The sequence below is a fragment of the Lathamus discolor genome, chromosome 1 (genome assembly GCF_037157495.1).
Source record: "Lathamus discolor isolate bLatDis1 chromosome 1, bLatDis1.hap1, whole genome shotgun sequence".
NCBI lineage: Eukaryota > Metazoa > Chordata > Aves > Psittaciformes > Psittacidae > Lathamus > Lathamus discolor.
The window spans coordinates 117,790,676-117,803,719 of NC_088884.1; the positions used below are offsets into that span (position 1 = coordinate 117,790,676).

General features: G+C 46.1%; 1 protein-coding gene across 6 annotated transcripts in view; it reads right to left on the reverse strand.

The window, feature by feature from the left end:
- HERC3 (HECT and RLD domain containing E3 ubiquitin protein ligase 3) overlaps positions 1-12,800 on the reverse strand; it is a 49,721-nt gene extending 36,921 nt beyond the window's left edge. For 5 of the 6 annotated variants that reach the window (XM_065692130.1, XM_065692123.1, XM_065692148.1 and 2 more), the window contains exons 1-2: positions 12,739-12,800; positions 7,800-8,057 (exon numbers count right to left, since the gene is read on the reverse strand). In XM_065692130.1, the coding sequence (XP_065548202.1) occupies positions 7,800-8,025 (226 nt within the window). In that variant the 5' untranslated portion in view covers positions 8,026-8,057; positions 12,739-12,800. Of the gene's footprint in view, positions 1-7,799; positions 8,058-12,738 lie in introns of those variants that run through there. The other variant, XM_065692139.1, reaches the window with a different exon arrangement.
- Between the last annotated feature and the right edge of the window lie 244 nt (positions 12,801-13,044).

Genomic DNA, 13,044 nt, shown 5'->3' on the forward strand with positions numbered 1-13,044 from the left:
TAAGCCTTCAAGATCAAATCATACAAAATGCCTTACATTCACCTTTACCAAAACCTCAGGCTTCATTACCTCAACACACATTCCTGTGTATTTTTATACAAAGGAAACATAAGATACTAAGGCAAGGGAAAGACCACCTGGGCTGCTTTATTTGAAGTGGAAGCAGAATTTTTGTAGTTGGAAGAGCGAGACTTCTTATTTCAGATGTCTATTCATAGACCTCCACCTATACAAAAACCCAATAACTGCATATCAGCATCTGTGGCTGTGTCACATAACACAGCGTGAAGACAAAAACAATGAACTTACAGCATCAGCAACCACCAAACTACTAAAATCTCTCCTAGAAGCTGGGATTCTCAGCCCTGCTTATGCATTCAGTTTAATGAAGTCATCACTTTTGTCCAGCACAGACAACTAATCTGGGTATGAAAAGGTCAAGGCATTATCACCTCCAGCTTCTTTCCTGCCTCTTCCTTTACCTCACCACACATATACAGCTACCCACCCATTTCATCCTGAGCTCATCTTGCAGCTTCAGCATGGTTGCAGAAGAGGGGACAGCCATTGGTGCCACATACCGTACACACACCAGGGTTTCATGCTCCTTCCAAGCCAGGCATATGGACAGCCTTTATCTCTGTTGCACCTTCAGAAAGCCTCCAAATAGTACACACAATATAGGACTACCAAATACGGCCAAAATAAATGCAACTTCAGAGTGCTAAACTGCCCTACAAATCCCCAGTTAAAGGGCAAAAAGCTGGTCATTCCTACTGCAGCTCTGCCTTTCGAGAAAAGGGACATTAAAACGGCCCATCACTTCCTCAGTAAAATAGCCTGTACTGATTCTAAAACAGCAGCATATTGCTTTCCTGGACTCACTCTTCTTTTCACCCCTCAAAGTCAAATCAAAAGAGAAATCTGCTGGTTGTAATAATAAATGTGGTTTTAGAGACAGCACTTCAGAGTTACGTCTGAGAACACATTACAGCCATTTCAGGCTCAGACTGTAAATTTCTTTGCTAACAAGAAACCACACTTCTGCTGGTTTAGGGTTCTCCTCAAGAGCCTCACCTCTCTTCAGTTTATACTCTCCTAATCCTGCGGTCTCATAGTATTGGTAGAAGTCAGTTACGATCATCCAGACCACACAAATTTGAAAACATCCCACTATAAACATCTGGCACATCCACAGCCCTCCTCAAATCAATTCAACACGACACCTGCATATTTAAGACATCTAAGAGAAAGCACTTCCTTTGCTTTTGTTTCTCATTTGGCCATACATATATTGTTTTTAAATTAAGTCATTTTTGAATCCAGCTTTCTAATTTTGAAACCTAAAATCATCCTGAGACCCAAATTGCACCAGTTCAGCTGAGATGGACACACCATAGCACAAGTCCACATTGCTGCAGTCACTAGTGAACACACGACAACCTCATATAGCCTTGGTCAGATCTGGTGAGCGACCAAGAGATGGGTACAAATGAAGATGCCCAATGCTGCAAAGGGGTGGCCAGCTCAATATAATAATCTGGCTCTTTTTACAAATAACATTTATGATAGGTGCTGAAACATAAATTGTGGCCTAATCCTTCCTTTATTGTTTTTCCATTTTGAAGTCAGCTAGTGCAGGCCAGCACTGAAGGCCTGACCCTGCAAGCACCCCTCTGTCCCCACACGGCTCCATCCCTCCCTCACACTTGTTCCCAGGCACATCCTCCCAGGCTTTGGCAAGACCAATGCCTACAAACAGGGCTGCCATGCCTCTATTTTCACAGCATGCAGCTCTGCTTTCGGGTATAAAGTGTCAGAATGCAAAGCAGGACTTTCCCACACCACAGCACTTGGAAAGGGTTGCAATAGCCACACAGCTCCATGCCCCAACTCATAGCTGGGGACAAAACCATGGCACATCCTCTGTGAAAAGCCTGCCTAGTGGGACCTCCTGGAGTTATTGGCATTTAAGCTCCTTCTTCTTGTTTCTCCTCATGCAAAGAGCAGGAGGGCAGGAGAACTAACCATTCTCTCTTCCCACCATGAGAAGCACTCAGCCTCACTGGTTCAATGCAGTAGCCCTACCTCATCTGCAACATGGTCACTTCCACAGCTGCATCCAACAAACACAAGTCTTGCCACCACTCTCCTGCTGTGCAACCAGGGCCTCCTGGCTGACTTCTCACCCACCAGGAAGAGGCTAAAAGAGGAAAATCTATACAGACTGTCCTTCCAAGCAGGTTTCACATCTGAATTCTCAGCTGTTACAGGGTTTATGATTAACAGCCATGCCACAGTGAGCACTAAGGTCTCTGTAACCCTGTGCTGAAGTGCAGGAGAAGTGGACTTATGTTTGAAAAGAAAGGCCTCTGAGTTCAGAGAAATACAGGTGATCCAGATCACGTAGTGGCTTTTGTTCTGGTAGGTTTTTTCCTGCTTTTTGAAAGAGATTGAACATGATGATATTTCTAGCCCTACAGTGATGAGTAGGTAGGCTGCCCAATTCACACAGAAGCTACCCTGCCATTTCCATCCAGAACAGAAATCTGGTGAAAAAGCATGGTTTTGTCTGCTGTATATTACCAGAGGAAAGGTTCAAGTAGAATTTGTCCCCAGACATTTTCCTGCAACTCTGAGATACTGACTACCAAAGCCCATGTTTTCTCACCAGCAGAAGTCAAATGAAGTCCAAATGACTTGCAGAGAATAAACCTCTAGACCAAAAAAAAAACAAGTTCCACATCTAGGACTCAGAGCTTGCAAATGGCTAACCACCAGCTAGCTACTTCACACTCCTCTAATTCAGCCCTAACGCCAAAAGAGCTTTTATCTTAAGTACCCAGGCCTTTGTTCCCCAGGATACGCATGCACATTCAGATAAAACATGCTTATCTAGGAATCACCACAGAGAGTCAAGACCTCATGTCAGACCTGCAGAAAATCAAAGTGATTTCATGGCCGAAGAACTGGAAATATAGATATAGCCACAGAGAATACATTTGCTTCCTAAAACTATCGCAGTACAAAATTATCACTTCTTATTAGAGACATAATGTATGTTAACACCTGATGCTGCTCAGGAAATTCATGCAAACTCAGACTGATTCTGGCAGAACAGTGGACTCAATACTTCAAAACTAAGATTGCCAAATTGCTTCTCCTAAGGCATTGTCAGAGACTCTGGGAACTCCAAGTACATCAACTTACTTGATTACTTACTCTGAGTAACTACTTAAGACAGGTCAGACAGAACCTTTATTAGCTAAGGGCATGGTGACAGAATACTGGGATAGCATTTCTCCCTCTGCATCCCTGCCAAGGGATTGCAGAGACACAAGCTATAGACTGTTTGAGAGAAGAAAAAAAAACAAAAAACATTTCAGTATTAGCAAAGCCAGGTATCCATCTCTGAGATCATAGAATCATAGAATAGTTAGGGTTGGAAAGGACCTCAAGATCATCCAGTTCCAACCCCCCTGCCATGGACAGGGATACCTCACACTAAACCGTCCCACACAAGGCTTCATCCAACCTGGCTTTGAACACTGCCAGGGATGGAGCACTCACAACCTCCCTGGGCAGCCCATTCCAGTGCCTCACCACCCTAACAGGAAAGAATTTCCTCCATATATCCAATCTAAACTTCCCCTGTTTAAGTTTTAACCCGTTACCCCTTGTCCTGTCACTACAGTCCCTGATGAAGAGTCCCTCCCCAGCATCCCTATAGGCCCCCTTCAGATACTGGAAGGCTGCTATTAGGTCCCCATGCAGCCTTCTCTTCTCCAGGCTGAACAGCTCCAACTTCCTCAGCCTGTCTTCATACGGGAGGTGCTCCAGTCCCCTGATCATCCTCGTGGCCCTCCTCTGGACTTGTTCCACCAGTTCCATGTCCTTTTTATGTTGAGGACACCAGAACTGCACACAATACTCCAGGTGAGGTCTCACAAGAGCAGAGTAGAGGGGCAGGATCACCTCCTTCGACCTGCTGGTCACACTCCTTTTGATGCAGCCCAGGATACGGTTGGCTTTCTGGGCTGCGAGCGCACACTGCCGGCTCATGTTCATTTTCTCATCGACCAACACCCCCAAGTCCTTCTCCGCAGGGCCGCTCTGAATCTCTTCTCTGCCCAATCTGTAGCTGTGCCTGGGATTGCTCCGACCCAGGTGTAGGACCTTGCACTTGTCGTGGTTGAACTTCATAAGGTTGGCATCAGCCCACCTCACAAGCATGTCAAGGTCCCTCTGGATGGCATCCCTTCCCTCCAGCATATCAACCGGACCACACAGCTTGGTGTCATTGGCAAACTTGCTGAGGGTGCACTCAATCCCACTGTCCATGTCAGCGACGAAGATGTTAAACAAGATGGATGAGCTCCTCAAGCAGCTTGCTAAGCACAATTCAAATAAGGAATGAAACAGTAAGTAACGTAACAATGTGGGGAGATGCTCTTGGTGGAGTGGCACACCCAAGTATTCCCCTAGCTCAGAAGCAGGGAGCTGGAAACCATCATGGACTGTTTGCTCTTTATTAAAAAACAACATTCTTTTAGTGAGGATAAATGTCTTAGACATCTTAAATATTCGTTTTACCACTACAATGTAAAATCCAAGGAAAGGGCACTTCCAGAAAATAAACCTCTATTGACTTGTACTCTTTCAATGCAAACACTCCCCGAGTAATTTCTGTTCCCAGTAGAGGAGAGGCACAAGAATCACCTTGCAAACTACTATTATGTCTTTGCATTACATCCACAAGCTCAGCTGATGTGACAGTGAACACAGTTTTTTAATTAACAAGTTCCTTTCATTTCAAAAGGAACTTGTCCTTCAAAGGGTCCTTCAAAAGGTGTCTTCTAAAGGAGGAAAAAAAACTACTGAAACAATTCTGCGCCACTGTTTGACATTTTTGTGAGCAGCATGAATGAGAAGCAAAATGGAATCCTCCTATTACAGATACATGCAAGTGGGTAGCAGAACAAGAGAAAAAAAATATCATTATTTGGAATATATAGTAAGGGAAGAAAGGGAGGCAGTCTTCCCACAAATTCACTGCAAATGTAACAACTCTTCTCCCGCTGGAAGACATTCCCAAGTTTTTCAAGGAGAAAAGGGTTAGATCCTTTTTCAGTGCAAAGTCCCAGAATTTTATTCACAAGCAGACATGATCCTGGGAAATAACCATCTCTGATTAAACACCACAATCATACATTCTGAAAACACAATTTTTTTAGCATGCTGGCAGCGTAAGACTCATGTACACACTCAGATAAGAAGTGTGACAGATAAAAGGGAGTTTCCTCTTGCAAGCACAGACCTGTGCTCCAGCCCTCAGAAGTCACCTAGCCTTCAAAAGGTTTAAGACCCCCCGAACATTTGCATGTCTTGATGTTACTCTCAAGCACTACCAAGCCACTCTGCAGGTCATGGTAAGCACGCCTGGAGGGAACAATCAGTACTGACAGCCTCTGGCATCTCCTGCTGCAGGAGGCTGTACTGCAGCGGAGATGTGGCTCACTTCCAGAGCTGGGCAGAGGTCAGCCACTTCCAACTTCTTTTGCAGGCTAGGCAGAATCGAGCCATAAGACAGTAAAACCAAGAGGCCTCAACCCACACTTCCTTGTCGAGCAGAAGCTCAAGAGATGCAGGCATTTATCCCATTCGCTACCTCAGACACCTTATGATAATCATCTGTAACTTTCAACAACTCAAGCGCCTGTGCCCCACACATGTATCTCCGCTTCCTGTCAGACGAAGCTTCATTCATAGGTCCACAACTAATGGAAAATAGAAAATATTATCTTTGATGTGCATTTCTATACAGAAGGTGTATAAGGTCATCTTTATTCCATGCAAGAGAAGTGGAGGTGAAAGAGGGCTTGTGTCTTCTTGGTCCTATTTACAAAGGCAAACTAAGAAATTCAGTTCCCATCGCCACAAGCCAAAGCAGACTCACACAAACTAGTGTGTGGGACAGGACTCTCCCCCAGTTTACTGTTAGCATAAAGACTGCTGTGACTGCTCATCATGAGTTCAAAAGGGAAGCTGTCCCTTGCTTTACAGCACACCTCTCCCACCTGCCCCAGCCAGCAGAAACACCATTGCAGGCACAGCCAGTATTGCTTTGTCAGCAGAGAAACAGTTTCTCAAGGATGGTCACAGGCTTCTCAGAGAGCAGCACTGCAGAACCTTTTTCCAGAGTAAGCGAAACCTGCAGGATAACTGGGAGGCAGTGTCACATCTTAGTGACAGTCCCTTAATTTAAGGGGTAGCAGGAGGACACCTGAGATCAAACTCAAAGACCATTTTACTTCTATATCCAAATCTCAGGCTGCCCCTCTTCTACAGGCCTAAAGGCAGGATTGCCTACTTGCTAGAGGTCTGCACTCCAGCATTCAGGATTCATGAGATTCATTTCCAGCTCTGAGACGCCAGCTCTGGGGCCTCCACACTAGAGTCATGCAGCTAGTTAGGTGATTTGCAGGATGAAGTATCCTCATCAGATTGGGCACAACATTCTCAGGTTTGCCTTCCTTTCCCTAAGCATCTCATTTATTCCAGAGCCTAAATTTACAAGTCCTCAGAAGACGAACAGTGGTTGTGCACAGAAAGGACTTAAGCACTCTTGCTAATCCCAACCTCTTTTAGTAACTGTCTATAAACCACTGGTAGGAAAAGCAAGAGAGGCCAGATTCAAGATCAACTCCTAATCCAGCACCATGGACACCCAGCATCCAACATCTACCACCGCATTTTTGAGAGTGAGAAGAACACAGAACATGCACTGACAGAAAAAAAGGAGCAGTGGAATTAGGTCGGGTTTGCACACAGTACATGGAGAACTGTGGGTATTTCATACACAACTCATATCTCCATCATGCCATAATGGGGTACATTAGGAAAGCCCCAAGCCTTACAGAGGGTAGCCTGCAGTTTGACAAAAATGTCTTATTGCTCTCATTACCCACAGATGAATATTTATTATATTATGGAAACAGAAATACATGTGTCTTTATCACACGCCAAAACCAAGAAGTTAATGGAAGGTAATGGAAGTTAATGAATCAGAAGGCAAACATTCAAAAGAAAGTCTGTAAGCAAGGCTTCAGGGATTCTCAAAATACACAATTAAACTGCTCATTCCCCCTGGGAAGGAGAGGCATTAGCTCCCTGTGGTTCTGCACACACAGGTTCTGCCCACTGGAATACGATAAAGAAAATACAATTTGAGTCTGGGGAACACAAGGTTACAATGACCTTCTTGTAGATTAAGAAAGCATGAGGGGTGAAAGCACAAGCAGACAAGAGATTTCCATGACGGGAAACAAAATTTACAAACCCTCTTGGCTAAAACCAGGTTTGTTCTCCACAACTGTACTCAAGGCAGATCTCTTTGATGTAAACGACAAAACTGCCAGCAATAACTGAACAAGAGTAGGCATAGGGATGCAGTGCAATTGCAAAGACAAAGCAAAGACATTTGTGACTCATGGCCCTCTCTTCCCTTTTATAAAAAGGCAACATAATGCCAAACAACACAATCTGCCCTGAGACCATCTGCGCTCGCCTCTGTTTCAATGCATTTCCCAGACACTAAGGAGACCTGTCTCCCCAACCATACTGCTGAGCTTTAGCTTTCCAGAGCCAACAAATATTATTCAGCATCATTCCTGTGTTATTACACATGATCTTCAGCTCTGTTAGCTCGTTCACAGCAATCAACAACAAAGCAGCTTCCATAATCTTCTCAGCCCACCAGCCTAGAGACAGTTTGAAGTGCATATAAAAAGCAGATTTACCTGGCTTGCTTCCTTCACAGTCATGCCCCAGCTGGCCTTTTGTGTTCAAGCCACAAGTATACACTTCCCCATCTTCCAGCAGGAACACGGAGTGGTTTCCTCCACATGCCACCTCCTTGACATTTCTGTCATGAATGAATCCATACACCTGTGGTTCAGGAATGATGACCTGGAGGTTGCTACCTATCCCAGGTTGTCCAAAAGACGAGTAACCCCAGCATAGCATTTTCTCTCTTTTCAAGAAGTCATGTAACCTTCCTGGGAAAGAGAAACAGGCAAGCAGTGTGAGTGAAGCAAGTACTCAACAAGTGATTCTACAGAGATAAGCTGCTCAGAGCAGGACGTGGAAACAATCCAAAAAGGCATTTCCTGCATGACTGCCAGGCTTCCGGTCTGCGAGTAAAAATGGATTTCCACCATTACACAAAGAAAGAGGAATCAAGACAGCTCAGGTATGAAGTCAGCACCTTGACCTGGCCATGTCCATCTGGCAGTAGTAGTGTTCTGAAACACAGCAGACCCGAGCTTTTATTTCAGCCAAACCCAGTGCAGTGCTTTTTAGACTCACAGCTCCAAACCTGAACTTTTGCAGTTAGAGAGTTATATCTGGGACCACTGCTTAAGTAAATCAGAAGTGGTCAAACTAGTCCTGAACAGACTGACATGGGTATTTGTGGTATACAGGCCAATGCAGAATTGTTATTTCTGATAAACCCGGATTAAGAAGCATTTTGCTCAACTGGACATATTCTTGCAACCTAAATACGTGCATGTACACATCCTCCCTGCAAGCTGAAGCAAGAATTCCCCAAGAAGCAGCAGTTCACATGGAGCAGCACACTGACAGCTTGGCCCCAACAGCTATGGACAGATAACATTAATGCAACTTGCCAGCAGTCAGGTGTTGTATTTTATGCTGCGCTCAGCGGCTGTCAGAAATTTCAGAGACATGAGTAGCATGGGAAGGGAAGAGCCATAGCAATATAAAAGGCCCAATGAATTACTCAGCCCGAACTTGATGATGACAACAGGATGATAATACATAAAAGCTGGGGGGAGGGAAAGAGCTCTCATTCCAGAAGAAGCATGTGAAAGATTTTAACGCTCCCTCGTCACTCCTAATCTCAATAGGCTTGGGTTATTTGTTAAACATGCTATACTAATAAGACACTGAGAACTCTTCTGCTTGAGCCAGAAATCAATTAAAGCCTTTTTGTAAAGGGAAGAAGAAAGAAGAAAATGAAGGATCCGAGACATCAAATCTTAGGGCTCACCATGCCAAGTTTTAAACTAAGGCCATTTACAGCAGCAGCATTTACTGTCTTAGCACAGGATCAAAAAGCAAAAGGTAGCCCCTGAAGGGCTGAAGATTCCTCAAAGAAACCAGATTTCTTCTCCCGCTCTGAGCAGATAAGAAACACGTGCGTTCAGGTCACTTCCAAAGCCTGGTGCTAATTCAAGCTCTAGGTATTAGCAATAAAGCCTTTCCTAATCTAAGCAACGAGCATTCATCTCTTACCCTGCTACCCTGGCCTGTCAGTCAGATGTGAGGCAGGACTGAGCTGGATGGGGGAGGAAGAGGACTGGATTTTCCAGTTATACTGCATCGATGGTGCAGTTTCCTACCACAAACCATTCTTATTAGGTTCTTTAAAGCATGCTACGAATCCCATTTATCTCTAACAGCTTTTGCTCCTTTATAGCATAATTCAATTCATTCACATCCACAGATGTGCTTATCACCAGCCAGCTTCAAAGCACCCTGAGGAAAAAGCAGGAGGTTACAAGGCTCTGTCTGGTTAAATCAGTCATTGTGTACACTCTGTACTTGGTTGCCCTCAGGATGAAAGTCTGATGGAAGATACCCCTCTACACTGGCTACACCATTTCCTACACTAAGAATAGGAATGCCATCGGACACAGTAAAGTTGCGAGCGTGTGCTTTAAATGACACAACTGCTATATTTATAGTGAACTTCATGTCCCGTCTTTAAAAAAAAATAAAAGCTTAAGCAACACCCTGAAGGTGGCAACACAAAGGCCATTTCAGAACTGGCATCTGAAACAGCAGAAATCTGGGACTATCATTTTTCTCAGCCTGGGGAATTACTCTGTCATGAAGATATAAGCAGCACAATAGCAGCAAACCTGAAGATAAAAGATCACATTCCCTGCTACTATAACTGGATGTTGCCTCTGAGCTGAAAAGATTTCACCACTACGCAACCTGAACTACAGTGACATTGTACAATATGAGCTAAATATTCATTTGGGATATCTTTCTGAAAGGGCTCCTGAACAATCTGCTCCCCGCAGACTGCAGTCATTTTTCCTAGTGCTAATTTCGTTTAAAATGCTAAAAATACTTTAATTACTTTCCTTGTGTCCATATTCTACAAAAAAAGTCGATGTAATGGGCAGGGGGATGTGATGTGATTGGTAAGAGATGGGTTTTCCTCCAGCTAAGACACTACTTAAAACAGGAAGAGTTCAAACTCCCAGTAATTCATATGCACACCAGGGTGATATTCCAGAGGAGTTCAACCCTCATTCATGCTAATGGCCAGGCTTACTGAAGCACCCTGAACTTTAACAATCCCTAAGGAGGACAATGAGGTGTGCCAGACCCTTTAGAAGATCTGGTCTTAACTACCGTTTTTTCATGAGTTTTTTCAGATTATCTCCATTGAATCCCAACCCGCATCCTCCAAATGTTTTGCTGATAAATCCCTGTGCAGCTCTATTCCAAGGGAACAGAGCAGCACTTACCACTCAAGAGCAAAAACCAGCACAGCCACTTCCCATTTCAGTGTATGGGCACAGCTAAATATTTGCCAGTGGGCTGGTGAGCCACATTTTTAATTTACTTATTTTGAAGACATAGCACATTTTTAAAACCACAACTGTTCTAATATTTTTTTTCCTTCCCCCAGAAAAGCTGCTGCAAGTCTTAATATATGTGTTCAAATAGGAGCTGTGTCCTGAAACACGACAAGGCTTCAAATGACGACTTCACACCCCGTTTCCAATCTGGCAAGGCAATCACTCTTCTTTGACATTAGCAGAGGATGTAAAAATTCTTGTTACACTGAAAACTACCCCTATGAGCTGCATACCCTCCTTATACTGAAAAAACTGTATAAAAAGGTTTCTAGTGTGGGCAGGCACTAACACAGACATGGACCCGCACACTTATATACCAAATATAGGTACGGTATATTACCTGAATATTTTAAGGTGGGCTAATTATTCCTAATGCTCAGCTCAATACACCTTAAAAAGTTGAATTTTTATCTTCAGAGGACAAACCCTTAAGGAAGGTGGGGCGTTTTTAATGCAATCAGTGCATTCAAGTTCTCAGGCCCTTTTTAAAACTGGATTGCAAAAAGCACAAGAGCTGCAGTACTCAACCACATCACCTATTCTGTGTTCTTTACAGATCACAACACAGCCAGCGTGGTATTCAGGTTTTAGAGATAAGAACAGATGCAATGCAGCAAAGCTGGTCATTTGTAGAGACTCCGCATATATAGCGAAACAAAAAAAAAGGGGTGAGGGGGGGACTATAACCCAACATCCTGAAACCCTGACATTCCAGGAATAATTCACCATCAAATCAGTGAAGCATGTCCACAGCACAGCTAGAGACAGCAAAATCTCACACTGTGGGGAATATTTTGAGGAAATCCATTGTGGGTGGGAGCTCTGCTATAATAAGGCTCAGCTAACAAACTAAGAATATATCCTTTGGTGAGAAAATAACCCTGGTGGTTTGGGCAAAATAAAATATGTAAGACCGTGACAGAATGTGTTTTATTTCACCTTCATTCTTTTCTTTCTTTTTAACAGCTATCACGACATACACGGTCTCTTCACAGGATTATACAAACATATTCTAAAGCCATTGGTGTGACCGCAGCAGCACCCTTTCTCGGAAAGTTAGTGAAGTAAATATCGTGCTTTCAATAAGCAACACTCAAGACAGAATGCTCTCTAAACAAAGAGATCTGCCAACTGGAAGGGCATGAATAAACAAGATCTTCCTTCTCTGCTGTTGTTTGTGAGGTTTCAGCTAGCTAATGTGCTCCTTCTATCAGCACTGCCCAATAATGAAGGAATTTAATGCTTCTTTCTGCCACTAAGCCTCCAACCCCACTTTCGTCTTCCTTTTGCCTCCGTTTTACTCCAACTCCAGTGCAGATCAGGCTATAGAGCAAGAGAAAGCAAAGTGTAACAGCTAATGAGTTCCAGCAGGAACAGAGCACTTCCATTGCATAACCACAGACCCTCGGCTAGAGGTGTCCCCGCAGAAAACGCTTCAAAATAGATGACTGAAACCAGGCAAGACCCACACCATCTCCATCTTGCAACCCCTGCAAGAACACCTCCATGTCTCCACCTCCCACACTCCCGTTCCTGCTGCTGCCGCCGCTGCCCACCCCCAAACCGGCGATTCCCGCAGGGTCTGCGGGGCCCAGCGGCGGGCATGACAATCACCCGGGGACATGGGCCGACAGCACCGACACACGGTGGCTCCTGCCGCGGCCCCACCGCTGTTCCCGGCTCCGGCACCAGCCCAGGGAAGCCCTGCCCAGGGATGCACGTCCTGCGCCGGCAGGGTGGCGAGCTGGGGGGTGGAGGGGGGGTGGGGAGCCGCGGAGCTCCACCGCGCCGCTCCGCGAACCGCCGCAACCCCATCTCCCCACCACACCGCCTCGGTACCAGGACCGGCAACAGCCCTACCGGCGGCCACGCCGGGGAGCTGGGCTTGCCCTCCCGCGGCACTCGCCGGGCCAGGCCCTGACAAGCGCAGCGCATCTGGCGTCGGGCGCACCCCGCCCGGGCTGTGACAGCGCCGAGCAGGGTGTGCGGGACAAGCAGCTGCCACCGGCCCTGGACCCCAACCCCGCGCTCCCCGGCCCCGCTCCCCTCCGCTCACCTGCCGCCAGCCCCGCCGCTGCCGCCGCGGCAACGAGGAAGTCCAGCCCCACGGCACCGCCGCCGCCGCCGGCCGGAGTGACGGCGCTGAGCGACCAATGGGAAGCGCGGGGCGGCCCCCGAGGGCGAATCGGCGGCGGGCGCTGCGCCTCGCCCCGCCCCGCGCTGTCAGTCGGTGGGTCCCGCTCGGTGGGCGCTTCTGCCGCCCTCTGTGCCCCCTCACTGGGTCAGCGGCGCTCCGGTCGGGCCGGGCCCGGCTGCCGGTGCTGAGGGGCTGCCCGGCCTGCTGGCGCCGGGCAGTGACTGC